Here is a 20,821-nt window from a genome sequence, read left to right as displayed (position 1 = left end):
CTCTGCTTTTCTATCCTCTTTCATTTCTCTTCAAACGCAGGAGACAGATCAATTAATGGATGTCACATCCTGCTAATGGCTGCATGCTGCAGTGTGGAAAATACTGTACTGGGTCCGGGACAGCACACGGGTCTAGAGCTCAGTTCTGGGCACAGGCGGCCGGGGTTCTGCCTCTGCCTCCACACCCACTAGCTCTGTGACCTTGGACAAGTAATTTCACCTCTGTTCCAGTTTCTTGGCATGGCGCTGACCTGTGCCAATGCAGCAGTGCTCAGAAGGCCCCTGGCAGGTAATCTTTGATCCTCACATGACAGCTGGGCACTGTCACACCTTTGGGAAGGCCAGGAAACTGGCTGACTTAGAAGGTGAATAACTCCAGTCTGCCTGACTGCCACGTCCTTGGCTGCCCCCCACCCCCCACCCTCTGTCTACCAGAAGAGGGCGGACTATGGTATGGCGAGAACAGGCAGCACCATGCTGTACGAAGCTTCAAGTCCCTGGAGTTTCTGGGACCCCCGGACAGGGACAACTGGGACAAGGAAACCAGGTGCCGAGCTTGCCACGGAGCCGAGGTTTTCGCCGGATCCGCCTGTGATCTAGCCACCGAGCCTAACATTACAAATCATTTCTTAAGGCATCTGCCTTGCAGCTGGGTACCAGAGGCTGCAGAAGTAGCAGCGGCTCCTTACCATGGCCAGAAATGCAGAATGTAGGTCAGACATGGGAAGGGACCATGAAGCCTGGTCGAGGCCATGCCAACCTCTGCCCAACTCTAAATAAAGTCCTCAGTAGAGAAAGGGTTCCTTGCACACCCCAGAAAGTTTTCTGTTCCAAGAAAATCACGGGACAAGCCTGGCTGCTGAATGGACGAATGAAAAACCTTCACTGACGCAGCCAAGTCACTAAGCAGTGGGGGAAGCCTGGAGCTGGGGCAGACCTGGCTCAGTTCTCTGAGTGGTTCTGGGAAGGGTGAAGGGCTTGCTTATGGTGACATGACTAGTTAGCAGAGGGTGAGGTACGAGGGCCCTGCTTTCCCAATTCTCAGAAGGCCTCCCAAGGCTCCAGCACTGACTCAGATCCTAAGCGCAAAAGATGAACACAGGAAGGCAGTCAGCATGACTGTTCTGGCATCTATAATAAGGATGTTATGCAAGCAGGAAAGGCCTTAAGATGGCTTCCACTTAGTTTCGACCCCACTGGACTTCTTGCAATCAAATAAGCTGACCAGAAACCAACGAAGTGAAAGATAAATTGACTTCCTTCAAAAATACAGATGTTATTCTTACTGCTGTTTACATACCAGACTGTACATGCTAATTAGAACTTTTCTCTAAGAAGCACAGCAGGCAGATAAAGAAACCAAGACTCACTGAATGCCAGGCATTGTGTGGGTGTCCTGCACATGCCCATGCGACCGCAATGACCTTGAGAAGTGGCCGTTATCGGTGCCCACCGTACACTGCAGGCAGGGCCAGGCCTGAGCGTGAGCTTATCTGCTTCTGAAGCCCACACTGTCCCTTCACATCCTGTTACCCCACTGATGTTTGGAAGATGTCACCACTTGCCTTATAAATAGGGGGCTGAGTCACCAATTCACATACATATGAAACGACCAAAAAACACCAGACCTTCTCTCCCAACCAATCTGACCAGAAGGAGACTACGCTGAGCAAATAACCTGTGTCCTCCTAAAAAATTATTTCAACAGCAGGATGCAACAATGTTCATTCTGCCATCAACTGATCAGTCAGGAACTTATTTAAAAACTGCCCACATAACCTCATTGTTGTTACCAAAAAAAAAAAAGAAAAAAAAAAAAAGACTTGCACACTGTCTTCAAGATTACATCTTTGTGAACTACCAAAAGCAAAAGAGATCTTCAAGCTAAGACTAGGTTGATATTCAGAAAGCTAAATCCATGAAATCTGGCTCCCCAGAACATCTTACCTTAATTTATCCAAATGAACTTTATAAGCCGCCTGGACAATGAGGCAGCTTTTCCGCTTTTCCTATTGGGCTTTCATTGCGAAACCAGCCCCAAACCCTTTATTCTGACAGGAGTCTCCCCACCCCACCCCCACAGCCACCTCTGAACCGACTGCTGCTATGGGTCCTCGAATCAGCTCACCAAACACCAACTGCTAAAAATCTCAGAAACCATCCTGTCCCCTCCTCACTGTGGCAGTCACGTTGCCATGGCACAGGCAAGAGCCTCGTGCGCTTAGGAACTCGGCCGTTTCATTATTCGCTCTGAATTAGTTTCTGCCACTCAACCTCCTAACCTGGTCAGAACCAGTCATTCCGGTACTGGAAGGTAGTGTCCACAGGGACCAAAATTAGATTATCTGGAATATAAGATATCCACAGAGGCTGGGAAACAGTTTCAGTAGCAATTTTCACCATAGAGGTATTTATTGCAACCGGATCTGGCCTAGACCAGATGGATCTGGGACTTGATATTCGCAAAAATGTTAACAGAATAAGACAACCCTAAGACATCCATTTCTCTCCTTAGCAACGAACGGAAAAGATCTAAGAGAAAGAAGCAAAGGTCGAGGCATTATTAAATATAAACTACTGCACCAGCCCAATATGAAGCTGTCTATCTTCAACTGGACAGAAACATACAAATGCAGAGTCAACGACTCATCTCTAACCTGCCAGGTAGCCCACAGCTGGGAAAGCCTCCATTTCCACAGGTGCAAAACCATTTTCCCTTGGGATCAGCCTTCCTGGAGAATGAAAAGCCACCTTTGTGGCTTTCAATAATAGCTCTACATTAAAAAAAAAATCTGGCTTTTCAAGAATTAAGTTTAAATCTTCAGAGCAAATTGAAATCCTATCTGGGAGACAGGACAGACTGTGAACTAGAAAGCCCTTATGGGGAATCCTTTGAGGGAAATAAGAAAAATAGGAGCTTTAGGAACCAAAATATCCCTTTCCTGGTCACGACTAATTTTGTTTCTACTGGGAGATTTTTTTTTAATTTGCTTTTTAAACTCTCCCCAGAGACTATAAAAACTTTAAAGATTACAAGTGTATGAGAGTTGCTGTTAAATCAGGGATTCTGAGTGACACCCTTTTCTTTTTTGCACCATCCATTAATTTGAATTTTAACTAGTACTGGTACATCAGTTTTGGGGGGGGAAAAAGGCAGTACTGTGACATCGCAAAAACAAAGGCTACCAAAATAGTTTGACATAATTACTGGGGTTTCTTGGATTTCATACATGACATTCCTTTGAGAATCAAAAATAAAAAACAATAAAGCCTTGTGTCGATATGCCTGAGCACTTTTTAAATGTTTAGGGAAATATTTTTTAAGTTCGATAAATGATTGCTCAAATTTCCACTGACCAAAGAAATTGCATTTCATTAACATTTCAAAGAAAAGTTATTAAATTAGCATCCCTCTACAGCTTAGTAGCTCCTGAAACTTGGAAGATTCAGCTGTGAGCATCCAGTTTCTGCACTTGGCTCCTGGAGGAGGAATTTCGCAAAGGAGGGGAAACTTTAGGTGGAATTCCTTTTCGACCCTGCGCACTGGGCAGTGTGTTCAGTTTGTGCTTCAGACATTTTTTTGCAGGACGCTGTACTGTGGGGACACTTCTTCCTCCCACAGCTGGCTTTACACACCTACGATCACTTCCCAGCAGTTGTGAACACACTGGGAGGAAGCACAAGGGGCCCACTGAATTGCAACTTAAATGCAATTTACACATTTCCTCGTCTGAATGTTGAGTGAACTTTTCCTTCTCCTAAGAACGGAAAAAAGGAAATAGGATCTTTTGGCGTGGAAGAGGGCCGTGTGTTAAAAAGCTTTCTCTAACCAAGTATGTCAGGGACCAAAAGTGGGCAAGAGGGAAAACGGAACTTCAACGTGTTTTTGTCTTTTAACAGGAGAACTTATGCTTGTAAAACACATCAGAAGTACAGTGTTTGATTCTGCAAGTCATTTCGGTTGCTGTATTTTTCCTTGTACTCGTGGGAGAGGGGCACTGAGAGCGGAAGGACGTGTTCTCTCCACCATGACTGGGCACACCACACATTTGTATCAACTTTTCACCGTCAGGCTTGTGCTTTCCAACCAAGAACAGCGGAGACAAGGAGAGGAGACTGGGTATTGACACTTTACAGATTTGGTGCTTCAACGGTACTTTACAAACGACTTGCGTAATTTAAACGTCCATCACCATAAGAGACACTGGAGTAAAATAAGAAAACCGGATCTACTTGAACCACAGTCTTTCTGGGGCAGTGGGGCAGAGGGGAGGGAGAGCGTTAACTTGAATGTAAGTATCATAAATCAAATTCAGTAACCTTGTGTCCTGCGAATGGACTTGAAGTATCCACTTTCTTCAAAGATGAAGGCAGGAGACAAAGCAATGACTTGGAATGACAAGAGGGGTACCAAGGGCTTGAAAACATGGGCCTTTTACATACGTTTTTGTCATGTTACAGTAATACGCTTTTTTTTTTTTTTTTTTTGGAGAAAACTGTGTACGTCAAATTTTAAACATTAAACATTGAAAGGATGTGCAAGTCTAAAAGGGCTCAACAGGGTTAGAATCCTGATTTGAACATATAAACTCACCCTCTCAAGCATCACTTCCGATCTAAAGGTGAGGAGGAAGGCAGGCAGGAAAGGGACAAAAAGAGGGAGATAATTGAATTACTCAATAAAAGCGGCTACTTACCATCCCAACCCATTGTAAGACATACACGTCTGACATAAGAGAGCTCCTGAGAGGTCGCATAAAGCCTGTAAGCACCTCTGGGTAATGTACCTGCCCGACAGGGGGCCCGGACGCCCAAGGCGGGCTGAGCGGAACAGACCTTTGCTAATCTGTTTATTTCCTGGAACTGGAGTCAGGCTGCGAAGGGCTGCGATTCCCGGGACGATACATTTAATTAGAACAGAACAGAACAAAAAAAAAAAAAAAAATTGTTGTAAAAGCTCACCAAACTGCTGCACTTGTGTCTCTGAATGTGGGTGGCATTTCTTTTAAAAGGCAAAGTATGGTCTGTGAAGGAGAAAGGGAGAAGGGGCGGTGGGAGTGGGGAGCGGGGGCGGTGGTGCCTGGCAGGAGGGTCCTCAGCGACTCCCCCGCCCGGGCGGCCCTGCCCTGCGCCTTCCCTGCCCTCCCCGCCCTCGCCCCTCCGAGGCTCGCTCTCCTGCCGTTTCCTAACCCGCTCTCTGGCTACCGCTTCCCCGGCCCCGCCAGCGAAGGGCGGGTGAGCCCTGCACCCCAACCTTGTGCTGGAGCAGGGGGAGCAGGGGGAGCGGGGCCCCAGCCTCGCCGTGAAGCGCGCTGGGCGGGCCCCAGTATCAGCCATCGGCACAGGGCGTGGGGCGAGCCCATCTCGCAATTAATGAGCGCGGGGGGGGGGGGGTTGGGGGGGCTCCCTTTCACCCCCGGCCAAAGCACAAGGAAGCCTCGTTTGCTCTTCCGGAAGGGATGGCGCCGCATTCTAGCCCGAAAGCGGAGGGAACCCCAGAAGAGGGGACCAGCTTGCTCTCACCTCCACGGCAGGAAATCCAAACCTCTCCCGCTCCCCTCCCCCCCAAAACCGCATCACCTACCTAAAAAAAGCGAGAGGAACCCTCCCTTTAAGGAAAAACATGGGCAAGGGGCTTTTTCCAAGAGGCAGGGGCTTCCATCAAAGAGGCTAGGAGATCCCCTGCTTTCTGCCCTCGAGGAGTAGTAGGTAACACCTCCCGCCAAAACACTGCGAGAGTCCCCCCACCCAAGAACACCCCGGGAGGTGGATGGAGAAAAGACTGAACGAACCCCCACTTTCTGCCTCCTAAGGAAGCTAGGATACCTTTCCAAGTAGGGCAGGGCACACCTCCCCCAGGAGAAAGGATACTGCCGGGGGCTGGGAAACCCCCAACTCCAAACCCCCAAAAGTGGGGCTGTTGCTCGAGATCTCCCCCGAAAAGGGGTCCGGGGGCCCTTCCCCCCTCCCTTTCCATGAAGCCGGGCGACCGGCAGGCGGGCCCGTGGCTGCCAGCTCCGGGCGCAGGGGCAGCCTGGACCCCCCGTGGGTCTCCGCAGCGCCCCCCCCGGCGCCCCCTCCCCAGGGTGGGCGCGGGGGGTCCGGGGGGCGCCTCCTCACCTTCCCCTCAGCATGGCGCCCAAAAAAGACAGAGCGAGTGCGAGGGAGAGCGGGCGAACGCCGCGAGGGGGGGGAAACGCATGAGGCCAGGAGAGAAAGCAAGCGAGAAAGAGCGAGCGATCGAGAGACACCCACCGACCCCGCCCTTCCTCCTCCTCCTCCTCCTCCTCTGCGGCCCGGCCCAACATGGCGGCCGCCCCCCTTCCTCCTCCTCCTCCTCCTCCTCCTCTTCCTCCCCCCGGGGACGCTGCCCCGGCCGGGCCGGGGGCCTGACCTGTCGTCAGGGAGCGGGAGGCGGTGGAGGAGGTGCGGGGTGGCCGGGCAGGCGTCGGGGGAACACGGAGGAGGCGAAGGCGTTGATGGCGGCGATGGCAGCGGCGGCGATTCTGATGGCGGCGGCGGGGGGGTCCCGGGCGCGGCCTCCATAGTTCCTTTTGGGGGGAGGGGATGTTAATGCACGAAAAAGGACTGCTTGGGCGTGGCGGGAGGGGCACACTTCAGCTCTGAGGGCTCCTGATAGGAACAGGTATATATTTTATCGGTTTCGGAATCACCTCTGCGCCGACCTCCACGTAAGCCGCGCGGCCTGGGCCTCGGCGGGCCGCTCGCCGCCTGCTTTCTCCGCTGCCCGCTCCTGGGGTCACTCGCTCACGGGCAAGGGGCCCTCATTGGGGCGAGAGCCCCCCACCCCAATCACACACACCCACGGGCCCGGGAGTGGGACACCCGGGGTACACGGACACTGGTGGGTGGTTGGGTGTAATTAGCGCGGGCCGCGCGCGATGGAGCAAGCGAGGGGGAAGGGGTAAAGAGGAGAGCGAGCGAGGGGGGGGGTTAAGAAAAAAAGGATTTTAGGGAGAGAGAAACGGGCCGACTGTTGTCTGTCTGCCCGTTCTCGGTGCCCCGGCTGTCCGGCCCGCGCCGCAGTCAGAAATTCACACAAAATGGCGGCGTGGCCTGGACAAGCTGGGAGGCTGAGGCTGGAGGAAGGGTGAAGTGGGAGGGGGAACTGGGAGGCGGAGGCCGCGTCACGTGGAGGGGAGTGGGTACGGACCACTCTCCCGAAGGGCGGCGGAAAGAGCCGAAGGGAGAGAGTGAAGTCGAGGGGAATCGGAAATAAACGAAAAGAGCTGAGCGGGAGACAGAGAGAGGCGGAAAGAACCGAAGGTGGGGACGGGGGTGGAGCTAGAGAGAAAGATGGGAGGTCCCAGAGAGCCGGAAATAGCCGAAGCAGATCGGGTCTGAGAAACAAGGAACAGAGGACATCCGTAAAGAGCCGAAGTCGGAGTCGGGGCGGGTGGCAGGAGGCGGAAACAGCCGAAAGAGGCCACTCGCGGATAATAAGATTTAGAAGGAAGGAGCTGAAGGCCGGGCTAGGTAGGCGATTAAGAGAGTAAACGATTTTGAGTAATTCACTCGAGAAAATGCGGAAAGAACCAAAAATTGCTAGCTTGAGGGAAGGCGGGAAGAGTAGAAAGTTTTAGATGGAAGGATGGGAGGGAAGGATTTCGGGCTACGGAGAGAAAAAAATAACCTAAAGCCGGAGGCCGGGTGCTGGAGTTGTAGGTTTCCGGAGAATGGGAGGATGGAGCCAGGCAGGCGGGCAGATGATGTCATTAGGGACCTCGGCCAGTGACTTCATCCCTGGGCGGTGCAAGAGGGGCGGGCTTTGGTGGAGTTGAAGAACAGGATGCGTGGTAGATGGAAGGCTCTAAAATGCTGTATGTACTTGGAAGCCCTAGCCGGGTTCGTACAGTATAAGAACGTAAAATCCTTTGGCCCTCACAACTATACTCAGGAGAGCTACTGTTATTCCCATTTAGTGGGTGCAGGCAGAACCTGGTGTTTAAGTATTTGGCTCAAGGATATAGGATTTACCATAAGCATCACAGATTTTTAAAATAATAGCTAGCATTCCATTGCCTCCTAGGGGTAGTCTATGGACCTCTGGTAAGGCATTCACCCTGCGGTTTTATAAAAAGTCGTGACCGCCTTCATCCACCGGGCTCAGTTGGTTGAGCGTCATCCCCGCAAAGCAAAAGGTCGCCTGTTTAATTCCGGGTCAGGGCACATGCCTGGGTTACAGACCGGTCCCGGGTGGGGCGCGTGGGAGAGGCAACAGATGGATGTTTCTGCCCCTCTCTTCCTCCCTTCCCCTCTCTAAGTAAAATATTCTTTTTTAAAGCCATGACCTCTTGTTCTGAGATTTAGCTCTTGGATTATTCGTGGATTCTATGAAGACCAAATGACTGGCCACAATCCCAGATGATGATGTATTATGGGACACATTAAGTGATAAAGAGGACAGACCCAGCTTCATCATCACCTGGAAATGATATCTTGGGACTGAACTCAGGCAGGTAGTGTAATTAAGGTCTCACACATCCAGTGTCCCACTTCCCAGCCACGGGTGGCAGATTGATTACAATGGATCCTTTACAATGGGAAAATGGGAAAGGTCGCTAATTCACCTTCATTGGAATAATCGTATGTTGGAACTGGTGTCACCCATGCTGTGGCTGCCCTATTTCTGCCAGCATCGCCGTCCCTGGACTTTACTATTTTCACAGTAAAGTTTTTTAAAAGTTAAAAATGTGCCCCTCACACAAAAACATTGTGAGCATGCATCAATTATGATATTTCCATTAATAAGAGAACCAACAGAAAAATAAAGCTGGTTCAGGGGAGGACCTTGAGGAATGGGTATGTATAGACAGTGGAGAAAAGAATGCTGGAATCAGGTTGGAGAGTTTGATACAAACTGGTTAATGTCTTTCAGGGTTGTGTTTTCTGTCAGACAAATGTCATCTGAAACTTGAGAATCTTCCATAACTTTACCAAGTCTACACCCTAACCAACAATTAAATAGTAAATCCAAGTAACATCTAGATTGTCAGAAAGGCTTGGTATTGTCAAAGCACAAAGAAATCTTACTTGATAAGATTTGCTGGTGTTTTTGTTTTCTTCATTACCTGAAAGCCAGTAGCCATCCAGAACCATGGGATGGCCTGTTGAAGCCTCAGAGGTGGCACCAGCTGGAGACCACACCTTGAAAGAATAGGGTCTGTCCTCCTAGCTATGGTCTGTGGTCTCAACTAGTATTTTTTTTTTTTAAGATTTTATTAATTTATATATAGAGAGAAAAACATCAGTGTGTGTTCCCTCTCACGCGGCCACAACTGGGGACCTGACCTGTAACCCAGGCATGCGCCCTGACCAGGAATTGAACTGGCAATCCTTTGGTTTGCAGGCAGGTGCTCAATCCACTGAACCACACCAGCCAGGGCTCAACCAGTTTTATTTTGTCCATAACTAGAATACATGGAATTCAGAAATCAATACATAAAATGACACCTTTTACAATTACCCATATTGACACATTACAGCATTTTTCCTTTCTATTCCCATTACTCTGCTCTACTAGCTCTTGATGTGTTAAAAACAAAAAAACTTTTTTGGACAATTTAGTTACGGGCATGTGCCAACATTTTATTACAATCATGCATGCAAGGAAAGGTCTCTTATAAGCCAATTAAAAGGTTCGTCCTTGGTAGGGACATTTTATATGACAAGAAAAAGTTTCTGAGATATCCTAAATTAAATTAAGCAGTCCAGAGGGTGGAAGGAAGAGATAAGATGTTAATTAGTTAACAACTACAGAGCAAAACCAACACAAGCTACGTTCCTGAATGTACATTGAATTTTTTTTTAAGATATTATTTATCTTTAGAGGGAAGGGAAGGGAGAGAGAAAAAGAGGGAGAGAAACATCAATGTGTGGTTGCCTCTCACTCACCCCCAACTGGGAACCTGGCCTGAAACCCAGGCATGTGCCCCAACTGGGAATCACACCAGTGATCCCCCTGCTCGCAGGCTGGCACTCAACCCACTGAGCCACACCAGCCAGGGCTACGTTGACATTTTGAATTAACTTCCAGGTGACTATTTCCAAGATTATATAGAAAGAACGGCCAAGGCTGGCAGCGTCTGCCAGTTGGAGAATTGCTTGGTGTGGGAGTAGAGTGACCAGTGTAGAGAAGAAACATGGGAATTCCCTTAGGACCACTTTGGAAAATAGCCTGGCGGTATCGACTACAGCTGAACAGACATCAGCACTATGGTTCAGCAGTTCCACCCAGTAGTATATATACCTAATAGAGATGCATGCCAAAAAACATGAACAAGAGTGTTCATAGCAACACTATTTGAAATAGCCCCTAACGCCTTTTGGCTCTCCCAGCAGCACCATGGCAATTGGCAAGAACAAGCGTCTTATGGAAGGCAGCAAAAAGGGAGCCAAGAAGACAGAGGTTGATCGTTTTCTAAGAAAGATTGGTAGGATGTGAAAGCATCTGCTATGGTCAATATAAGAAATATTGGCCCTGACCGGTGTGGTTCAGGTCGTTTGGCGTCGTTCCACAAAGCGAAAGGTCACCGGTTCAATTCCTGGTCAGGGCACATGTCTGGGTTGTAGGTTCAGTGTCCAGTAGGGGCGCTTGCTAAAGACAACCGGTCAATGTTTCTCTCACATTAATGTTTCTCTCCCCCCCTTCCCTTTCTAAAAAAAGTAAATAAAATCCTTTTTAAAAAGTATAGAAAAAATACTAGTCATGGGGACTCAGGGAACCCAATCGCATCTGATGGTCTCAAGGGTCCTGTTTTTGAAGTAAGCCTAGCTGATCTGCAGAATGATAGAGCTGCATTTAGAAAACTCAAGCTAATTACTGGGGATGTTCAGGGCAAAAACTGCCTAATTTCCGTGGCATTGGTCTTACCCATGACAAAATGTGCTCCATGGTCAAAAAATGGCAGTATCTTTTTTTTCAATAGACTGTGGTTGAAGCTCATGTTGGTATCAAGACTACTGATGTTCATTTGTTTCAGCTATTCTCTGTCAGTTTTACTAAAAAAAAAAAAAAATAACACCCGGATACAGAAGAGCTCTTTTGCTCAACATCAACAGGTCTGCCAAATCCTGAAGAAGATGATGGAAATCATGATCAAAAGGTGCAGACAAATGACTGGAAAGAAGTGGCCAATACCCCTGGCTGGTGTGGCTCAGTGGATTGAATCCAAAAGTCACCGGTTCAATTCCCAGTTAGAACACATGCCTGGGTTGTAAGCCAGGTTGCAGGTTGGGGGCTTGTGGGAGGCAACTGATTGATGTTTCTCTCCCTCTCATTCTCCTCCCCTTCCCCACTCTCTGAAAATAAAGAAATAACATCTTAAAAAATAAAAAGAAAGAATGAAAGAAAGAGCTCCTAACTGCAAACTACCTAGATGCCCATCAATAGGAGAACAGACAGTAAACTGCAGTATTTCACCACTTTTGAGAACCCCTGGATCACTGAGTTAGAACACCCAAATGGCAGAATCCTTTGCACTACGCCTTGGACCAGCTAGAGAACCTCCTCTTGCACACCGGGCCCCAGCAGCTTTAGAGCTTTCTTTGCTTATGAGCGAGAGCAAACCTCCCAACCATGATGTAAAAACCCCATGCCTCCAAAACCCCAAGAGGACTACCAAACATTGAGACTTCTTGTGTGTGTGTGGAAAAGTGCCACTTTCAGCAACTTGCCCTTTACCTTGAAAACAAAATTCCAACCCACCTCTTCCTCTGGATCTCCAAATCATCTCTGAGCTGGCAGGTTTCTGTATTTTTCTAAGATGCAATCTTCTGTAATGCCCATAAGTCTGACCAATGCTTCCATGGCACCTGTTTCTTTCTGCTCTTGGAACATCATTATTCTGACAGATAATTTTATTTGTCTAGTTCCTGGGGTGGCTCTAGGGTGGGTTCTTTGCACCATGGATGAGTGGTCCTTTACAGAGAAGATGCTCTGCAGAGGGTGGAGAAAACACCAGCAGCTGGCTCCAACTTCTAGAAACCCCTGGGGAAGAAAGGAGACCGTTGGCCAAAGAGAGGCATTATGGTATGTTTCACCATGCTGATTGCCAACCCAATAACTAGTTCTCCCACATTTTTATTTTATATTTTTAGAGAGAGGGGAAGGGAGGGAGAAAGAGAGGGAGAGAAACATCAATGTGTGGTTGCCTCTCACACACCCCCAACTGGGGACCCAGCCCAAAACCCAGGCATGTGCTCTGACTGGGAATCGAACCGGTAACCCTTTGGTTCACAGGCCAATGCTCAATCCACTGAGCCACACCAGCCAGGATTAGTTCCCCCTTTTTCCCTGTTAATCCAACCCTGGATTTATTGGGGTGATATAAAATTCTGCAGCACACTAACAAATATATTTTTTGCCAATCAGATTTTTTAAAATAGGTATAATTTCGATTCATTCACACTGGACAACTGTTGCTGTGTTGGCTGTTTTTTTTTTTGTTTTTTTTTTATTTGACCATATGAAGGAAAAGAGGTCAGTGCCCCCTAAGTACTGCTTGTTTTAAAAATTATTGCAGCACACCAATTGAAACTCACAGGTCTACCTTGTTCTTAAGGAGATGATATTGCCCCCTAGAGGACATTTTGGAAACGACTGAGGAAAATTAATTTTGGTTGTGAACTGGTTCTCAAGGGGGCGGCAGTACTGCTCCCTTGGGCGCGTTTGGAACTTTGAGGGGAGTTTTCTGGGCATTACAATCATGAGCAGGTTGTTACTGGCACTAGAGGACAGGGACCTGGGATAATGTCCTTCAGCATGACAATGGTACTGAGTGATCACCTAATGAACGAAGTTAATGATAGTTCTTAAATAATAGAAATAACTGTTTATACTAAGATTAAACTCTAATGCCAAACTTTTCCAGTTCTTTTTGGAATTGTGTGCATAGTGAAGTCAGGGTAAGACTCTCGGGAATTTACAAGCGTACAATGTATCACCATTTGGGGGGTAAAAAAAATGTTTTGGAACTAGATAGAGTGGTGGTTGCACATGGTAAGTGTACTAAATGCCTGTTCACTTTAAAACGGTTCATGTTAGCCCTGACCGGTGTAGCTCAGGTGGTTGGGCGTCATCCCACAAAGCAAAAGGTCGCCAGTTCAGTTCCCTGTCAGGGCACATGCCTAGGTTGTGGGTTCAGTCTCCAGTTGGGGACTGATCGATGTTTCTCTCCCTCTCTTTCTCCCTCACTTCCCCTCTCTCTAAAAATCAATAAATAAAAGAAAAAAATATTTTAACATATTGTATGTTACATCAATTTCAACGCAATTTAAGAAGTTTGAAAATATATACACCCCAAATTTACAATATAGCATTACATTAACTTTTCCTTATAAGTTTTAGAAAAGTATATGGGGGAAGAGAGAAAACACATTTTAAACACATTTTCTACTTACTGGTTTGTTTGTTTTTTTGAGAGATAGGAAGGAAGGAAGAGAGAGAGAACCATCAATTTGTTGTTTTAATTCATTGGTTGCTACTTGTATGTGCCCTGAACCCATAACTTTGGTGTATCAGGATGATACCCTAACCAATTGAGTTCCCCTACTAAGGCTGGGAGAGAAAGGACACTTCTAGAGGTTTCATGAGTCTAGAAGTGCAGGAGAAAATACTTCATAGAGCAGTTAATTCTATTTTCAGGGCTCTTTCACAAAGTGATCATTTTGCAAGAGTTGCTGCAGACTCACAGATGGTGACTCAGGTCCCTCTGTAACCAATTACAAACGACTGTGCCATGGATCTGCGGGGTCGCTTTCAAGATCAATCTATTCACTAATAAATCATTTAGTGCTACACATGTTTTAGCATTTCAAAATAGTTTGACTCTCTTTGTTTCTCTTTCTGTGATCCCCGGACATTTCACTTTAATAATACAAGGGAACTCAGCATAAGTGTTTGTTTCCAAAGGCCCATCCAAAAGATACTTAATATAGCCCTCTGCTGCCTGGCCATTCCATGACTTCTAAACATCTTTCCTGCACAGAGAGGTTATTTGATCCTGTCCTTGGCCTTTTCCCCTGAGATCAGGAAGTATCACAGCATAGTTCAATAGCTTTGGATTCAGCGCTTTGAAATGAGGGTTTTACAGAACTTTTTGTTATGGAAAAATTCAAGCATGTACAGAAATAAAGGGAGGCATAAAATGAACCTTCCTGTATGGACCCGTCAGCCAATGTCAGCAGTTATAGACTCACAAACAGGCTCAGTTCCTTGCTTTTACCCACTGACCCCTCCCCAGCTCGGCTAGATTTAACCCAAATCTCACACTTACTCCATCTAGCTAGCTAAGTCCCACACAGGCATATATAGTTATTTCTCCATATGTCAGTATATATTTAAAATATGCCCTTGGACCTGTCCTGGGTTAAATAGTGTTTCCCTCCCACAAATTCATGGCCTTCCTGGAACTTCAGATGTGACCTTGAAAAGAGGACCATTGAAGAGATAATTAGGTTAAGATGAGGTCACACGGAAGTGGGGTGGGCCTTTAATCCGATATGACTGATGTCATATGAAGAGAAGAGACACAGAGAGACACACAGGGAGAACGCCATGTGACAACGGAGGCCGAGGTTGGCGTGATGCATCTACCAGCCAAGGAATGCCAAGATTGTTGGCAACCACTAGAAGCTGGAAGAGGACAGAAATGGTTCATTCCCTGGGCCTTCAGAGAACTCGGACCTTCATTTCAAAGCCCCCAGACCTCCGACAATAAAGTTATGTTGTTTTAAGCCCCCTAGCTTATGGTACTTTGTTATAGCAACTGAATACCACAGGACTCATTCCAGCCTCCACCTTTTCTCTATCTGCACCTTCCCCAACATTGAGAAACCTGACTTCCTGATTTTGACTTCCAGTATTCTTTTTTAAAAAAAAAATATTTTGTTTATTTATTTTTAGCGAGAGGGAAGGGAGGAGAAATTCAGAGAAACATCAATGTGTGGTTGCCTCTTGTTCACCCCCAACTGGGGACCTGGCCCACAACCCAGGCCTGTGCCCTGACTGGGAATCGAACTGCAACATTTGGTTCGCAGGCCAGCACTAAATCCACTGAGCCACACACACCAGTCAGGTCTGACTTCCACTATTCATCTACCGAATAGAGTTGTAAATTAAAAAATCCAGTGACATGCTGAAATTACTACACACTGGGTAGCTTAAAATGGCAGTTATTTATTGTCTCATAGTTTTGGAGGCTAGAAGTTCAAGATCAAGGTGTTGACAGGGTTGGTCCTTTCTCAGGTATGTGAGGGGGAATCAATCCCTTGCCTCTCTCCCCTACCTTCTGGTGAGGGCTGGAAAGCCTTGGTGTTCTTTGGCTTATAGATGCATCATCCCAGCCTCTACCTTCACCTTCACATGACCTTTTTTTTTTTTTAATCCTCACCCGAGGGCATTTTTTCATTGCTTTTAGCCAAAGACGAAAAGAGAGAGAGAAACGTTAATGAGAGAGAAGCATGGATCAGTTGTCTTCCTTCCTGTAAATGCCTGGACAGGGGATCGTATATGCCCAGACCGGTGATCAAACCCACAACCTGGATATGTGCCCAGACTAGAACTGAACCCACACCCCTTCAGTTATTGGATTTTGCTGCAACCAACTGAGCTACACCAGCCAGGGCACCAGACATATCCTGATGATCTCGTTTTAACTTGATTACATCTGCAAAGACCCTAATTTCAAATAAGGTCACATTCATAAATAGCACGGATTAAAACTTCAACATTTTTTGCAGGGGAGGGTGGACACAGTTCTATCCATAACACATTGTATAATGAAAACCCATTTATCTGTATAACAAAATATAATTTACTGTAGGTATTACGCTTTTATTAAAACCTATTAGATTTTAGCCTTGGCCAAGTAGTTCAGTTGGTTAGAGTGTCGTCCTTATACACCGAAGTTGCAGGTTCAATCCCTAGTCAGGGCACATACAAGAAGCAACCAATGGATGCATAAATAAGTGTAATGACAAATTGATGTTTCTCTCTCTCTCAAATCAATTTTAAAAAGTGGGTACAGAACCATGAGGGTATCCAGAGCTCAATCTGATGTCTTGTAAGCAGCCCTAAGAGTGATGCGGTTCCAACAGGAAGAACAGGAAAAGACTTGAGACTAGAATGATGCAGCGCACACATCTTTTTTTCCATGGCTCTCCCCCTGACTGCATTTTAGAATCATCTGGGGAGCCTTTTATAAAAATCCCAGTGTCTCAGCACCACCCCAGACCAATTAATTGGAGTCTTGGAAGGTGGGGCCTGAGTACCATATTTGTTGAAAAGCTCCCCAGATAATTCTAATGTGCAGGTGGGATTGAGAACCATTGCCTTGGTTAATGCTGAGTAGTCACCTGGGTGGAGGTAATTATTTAATCCTTAAACCCAGGAGCCTGATCCACTGAATAACTGCTTTCCACCCCTTTTGAGTTACAAAGTCTCACTTTTGGCAGCTGTTCTGATTAGCTGTTGCTGAAAAATGAACTGCCCCATGGGTATCGTCGGCAGCCGTCCGTCTCGAGAGACGATGGTGTAGCTTCTTAAGAGTCTATCTGCACTGCCGAGAATGGTTGTGCAGTCCGACTCGGGAGTGACACGGTATCTGTCTCCTCCCGTGCTGAATCGACATCTTGCGATGACGCTGGAGTGTCCTCTCCAGTGAAGCTGAAGCTACAGAGCCTGGGCAGGGTGATATGGAGGGTCTGCTGTTGCCCATGCAGCAGACCCCCCCTCTCTTCGCAGCTGAAGGGTCCAAGGGAAAGACGGAGTCAATACAGCTTGGTTTCAGGTGCGCCGCAGGAGTTGCCGGTGTTGACTACAACGTCAAACCGCCTTAGGGACTCCGGCTCCGGATTTTCTGTCGGGGTTTACTCCCTTAGCCTTTCCCCTGAAGAGGTATGCCGCAAGGCAGCGGAGGTTTTTTGGAGTCAGAGTTTTCCTTCTCTGATGTGCCCTGACTGGAAGATCGAACCAGCGACACTTAGCTCGCAGGCCGACGCTCAATCCACTGAGCCCCATGGGTATATACCAAAGATAATTGAATACAGGGTCTCAAAAAGATACTGGTACACCCATGTTCATAGCAGCATTATTAACAATGGTCAAAATGTAGAAACAGCGCTGGCTGGTGTGGCTCAGTGGATTGAGTGCCAGCCTGCAAATCAAAAGGTCGCCGGTTGGATTCCCAGTCAGGGCACGTGCCTGGGTTGTGGGCCAGGTCTCTAGTTGGAGGCATCTGAAAGGGCACCAATAGATGTTTCTCTCCCTCTCTTTCTGTCTCCTTTCCCTCTCTCTAAAAATAAATAAATAAAATCTACTTAAAAATATCCCAAAACTTAGTGGCTTGAAGCAACAACAATCATTCCACTTTTTTTTTCTATTTATTTATTTACTTATTTATTTATTTTTAAAGATTTTATTTATTCATTTTTAGAGAGAGAGGAAGGGAGGGAGAAAGAGAGGGAGAGAAACATCAGTGTGTGGTTGCCTCTCGCATGCCCCCAACCGGGGACCTGGCCCACAACCCAGACTTGTGCTCTGACTGGGAATCGAACCGGCAACCCTTTGGTTCCCAGGCCAGCACTCAATCCACTGAGCCACACCAACCAGGGATATTTTTTTCTTTTTAAAATGTTATTACATTTATGGGGGAAATATTAGTTAATAACATATAAGTTGCAGGTGTAGAACTTCATCATATGACATCTGTACACTGTATTGTGTGCTCACCACCTGAAGTCTAATCTCCTTCTGTCACCATGTAATTGACCTTCTCATTTCATTATCTTTCACAGTATCTGTGGGTCAGGAATTCCAGGAAAGCTTCACTGCCTGGTTCTGGCCTGGACATCTCATGAGGTTGCTGACCACATAGCTGGAACTGGAACAGCAAAAGGGGCTGGGCAGACATCTATCGCTCTGTCTTTGGGTCATTTCAGGGCTTCTCCGTATAGTTTCTTCTCCTGGGCTCATTGGGCTTCCTCTCAACTGTAGCCTCAAGGGAGCGGGACTGCTTACGTCCTTTCTCAGGGCTCAAAACTCAGGTGTTCCCATGAACAGGGTGGAAGCAGCCTCCCCTTTCCTGACTTAGCTAAACAGTTAAACAGTGTCCCTTCTGCCACATTTTTTTGGTCAAACAGTAACCAAAGCCAGTCCAGTTTCAAGGGAAGGGAACATATATCCCCTCACCCCTTCAAGGGGAGTGGCGTCAAAGAGATGTTACAAGACTTGGGCAACCCAAGAAAAAAAAAAAAAGAGAGAGAGATGTTATAAGAGTGTGTAGGATGGGAAATAGTGTCCTAGCCATCTTTGTAAAATGCAATTGGCCACAGTGGTGATCAAGAGAACTTAGTGAGACCTCTTATTGCCATAATTATTCCTTGGTTGGCATCATTTAACCCTGGGAATATTTGGAGTTAAATATAGAAATGTTCACATGACTCAGATCTCTGGAATTAATGTTTTGAATAAAGGAATTTGTACGTATTTGGCTTTTTGTATGCTGAAAATGTTTAAGAGAATCTGGCCTGCTAGAATTTCCTGGTGAGATTTTTAGTTCTCAAAAATTTTTCCTGCACTGAATCAGGGTAAGTGATATGTGACGATTCATTGGAGAATTTCTTTTTATAAACTTGAAAAATTTTCAAGATAAGACTTTGTGACAAAATAAAAAAAAAATTACCAAATAGTGTCAATTATGCTCATTTTGTCCCTGAACTTCAACCCATCCTGACCCCCTTATTTCAGCCTCTGGGGTAGAATAAGGGGAAAAGGTCATGGTGGGAGACTGGATTAAGGGTCAGGAAAGGAGTTATGAAAGGGCCTGTCCTAGGGGGCCAAGCAATAGTGGGAAGAAACATTACAAGTGTGAAGAGTCTCGTGCTTCCCAAACTTGCTCATTTCAAAGAGAACTTCAAATCATTTTTTAAAAATTTCTTATTTATTTTGAGAGAGAGGGAGAGAAACATCGATGTGCAAGAAAAACAGCACTCAGTTGTCTGTTTGCATGCCCCCAATCAGGGATGTGGCCCACAACTGAGGAATGCGCCCTGACTGGGAATCAAACCAGCGACCTTTCGGTTCACAGGCCGGCACTCAATCCACTGACCTACACCAGCCAAGGCCCAACTTTTTTGTTAATGATATTGTGACCTCGGATGAATTGCTACCCTTTTCTGAGTCCCAGAGTTGTAATCTGTAAAAGGAGATGAAATGTCCACCTCCAAGGTACACAGAGTATGTACCTCATCAGGCAAGAGCAGATCACACAGTAGGAGCTTAATATGTCACCAGCAATAATACCTCCTAATGAATGTGGGCCACAGAGCCTACATTTGAATCCTAGCTTCACTATTTCTAAGATATAAGAATTTGTTTAGGCTACTAATACTTAACTTTGCAGGACCTTCGACTCTTACGCTATGAAATGGAAATATTAAAGAAATAATCCACACAAAACCTATTTAAAACTCGATTAGAGGGCAGGTGTTTTCTTTCTTTTCACTGTGCTATCTTTAGCACAGAACAAGTGCTCAGTAAGTACTTATGGAATAAAGAATAGAAAGGCACCTTGCCTAAGGAAAATACATATTAGCTATTACCAGCCTACAAGGCCCTACATGATCCTCCACTGCTTCATCTATGATTTAATCTCTTACCACTTGGCACCCCCTTACTCTCCTCTAACCAGCAGACCCTCTCCACCATTCAGCTATGTCAGCACACTCAGCGCCTTTGTGCCTGCTGTTCCCCTGCCTGAAAATGCGCCATCTTGCAGTTATTCATATAGCTTGTTTCTTCGGTTTGTTCAGATCTCTACTCAATGTCTCCCTCTCTGAGAGGCATTTCCTGGGCATTCCTGTCACCCTGTAGTCCCATACCCTGCATTTTTTTTTTTTCCTCCTAAGCATTTAGCAGACCTGACTTATATCCAGTTTTCTTTGGGCCATCTTCAACATAAAGTAAACCGCGTAAGGGTAGGACCTCGTCTATTTTATTCGCCACTCTATTTCACAACACACGCCCCAAGCCGACTTTGCAGCAGGCGCTCCACCCATACTTGATGAACGAAGTCTCCTAAAGACCACCGGTATCTTCGTGGGGGCCACAGGCCGAGCTACTTTGCGGTCAGGATTGGCTGGAGCCTGGGTCACGTGACTGGCAGTCGCCGGCCGCCTTTTAAGCTCGAGAGGTCCACGTGGTCTCAGGCTGCACGGGCGGGCCGGGCCTCGGAGGAGCTACTGCGCAGGCTCCGTCTCTGGCGCAAGCGCAGAGGCGTCCGGGGTGCGCGGCCGGCCGTGGTTGGCGTGAGCCGAACGGGAGTGAAGGGAAGCCCAGAGCCGGCGCCATGGTGGAGAAGGAGGAGGCTGGCGGCGGCATCAGCGAGGAGGAGGCGGCGCAGTATGACCGGCAGATCCGTCTCTGGGGCTTGGAGGCCCAGAAACGGTCAGGGCTGGTGCAGCTTGTGGGGCGGAGGGGTCTGGCGGGGGCGTCTGGCCTGGGGCGTTCGCGGCCCTCAGGGAGCGGGAGGGTCTAGTTTGAAGAGAGGAGGCGGGAATTCTGTCTGTACCCGCGCCTGGCGTCCGGCCAGAGACGACCTCAAGGGCTCATTTGGGATGTTTCTGGAGGGTATGGGAAGTGGGGACGTCCCAGGGGGTGAGAGGGTCGTTCCGAGTGATTGGAGGCCTCTCGGGGGGCGGGGTGGGGGAGTCCTAGGGATTACGGTTCAGATTTAGGGGTGCGGAAGCACGAAAGGGGGTATGGTGGAGTTTAGATCGGGGTTGGGGGCTTAGGGAGTAG

General features: G+C 47.3%; 2 protein-coding genes across 2 annotated transcripts in view; one reads left to right on the top strand and one right to left on the bottom strand.

Moving 5' to 3' along the window:
* Positions 1 to 7,705, bottom strand: part of ZC3H4 (zinc finger CCCH-type containing 4) — a 37,619-nt gene extending 29,914 nt beyond the window's left edge. The window contains exons 1-2 of the mRNA XM_090261307.1: positions 7,655 to 7,705; positions 6,395 to 6,551 (exon numbers count right to left, since the gene is read on the bottom strand). Coding sequence (XP_090117433.1) covers positions 6,395 to 6,546 — 152 coding nt within the window. The 5' untranslated portion in view covers positions 6,547 to 6,551; positions 7,655 to 7,705. The remainder of the gene's footprint in view (positions 1 to 6,394; positions 6,552 to 7,654) is intronic.
* Positions 7,706 to 20,279: 12,574 nt separating this feature from the next.
* Positions 20,280 to 20,821, top strand: part of SAE1 (SUMO1 activating enzyme subunit 1) — a 66,953-nt gene continuing 66,411 nt past the window's right edge. Inside the window, exon 1 of the mRNA XM_090260189.1 lies at positions 20,280 to 20,467. Within this exon, the coding sequence (XP_090116315.1) occupies positions 20,370 to 20,467 (98 nt within the window). The 5' untranslated portion in view covers positions 20,280 to 20,369. The remainder of the gene's footprint in view (positions 20,468 to 20,821) is intronic.

The sequence above is a fragment of the Furipterus horrens genome, unplaced genomic scaffold (genome assembly GCF_987537825.1).
Source record: "Furipterus horrens unplaced genomic scaffold, mFurHor1.1.pri manual_scaffold_13, whole genome shotgun sequence".
NCBI lineage: Eukaryota > Metazoa > Chordata > Mammalia > Chiroptera > Furipteridae > Furipterus > Furipterus horrens.
Note: the sequence above shows the minus strand (reverse complement) of the source record. Positions and strands in the feature narration are given on the sequence as shown.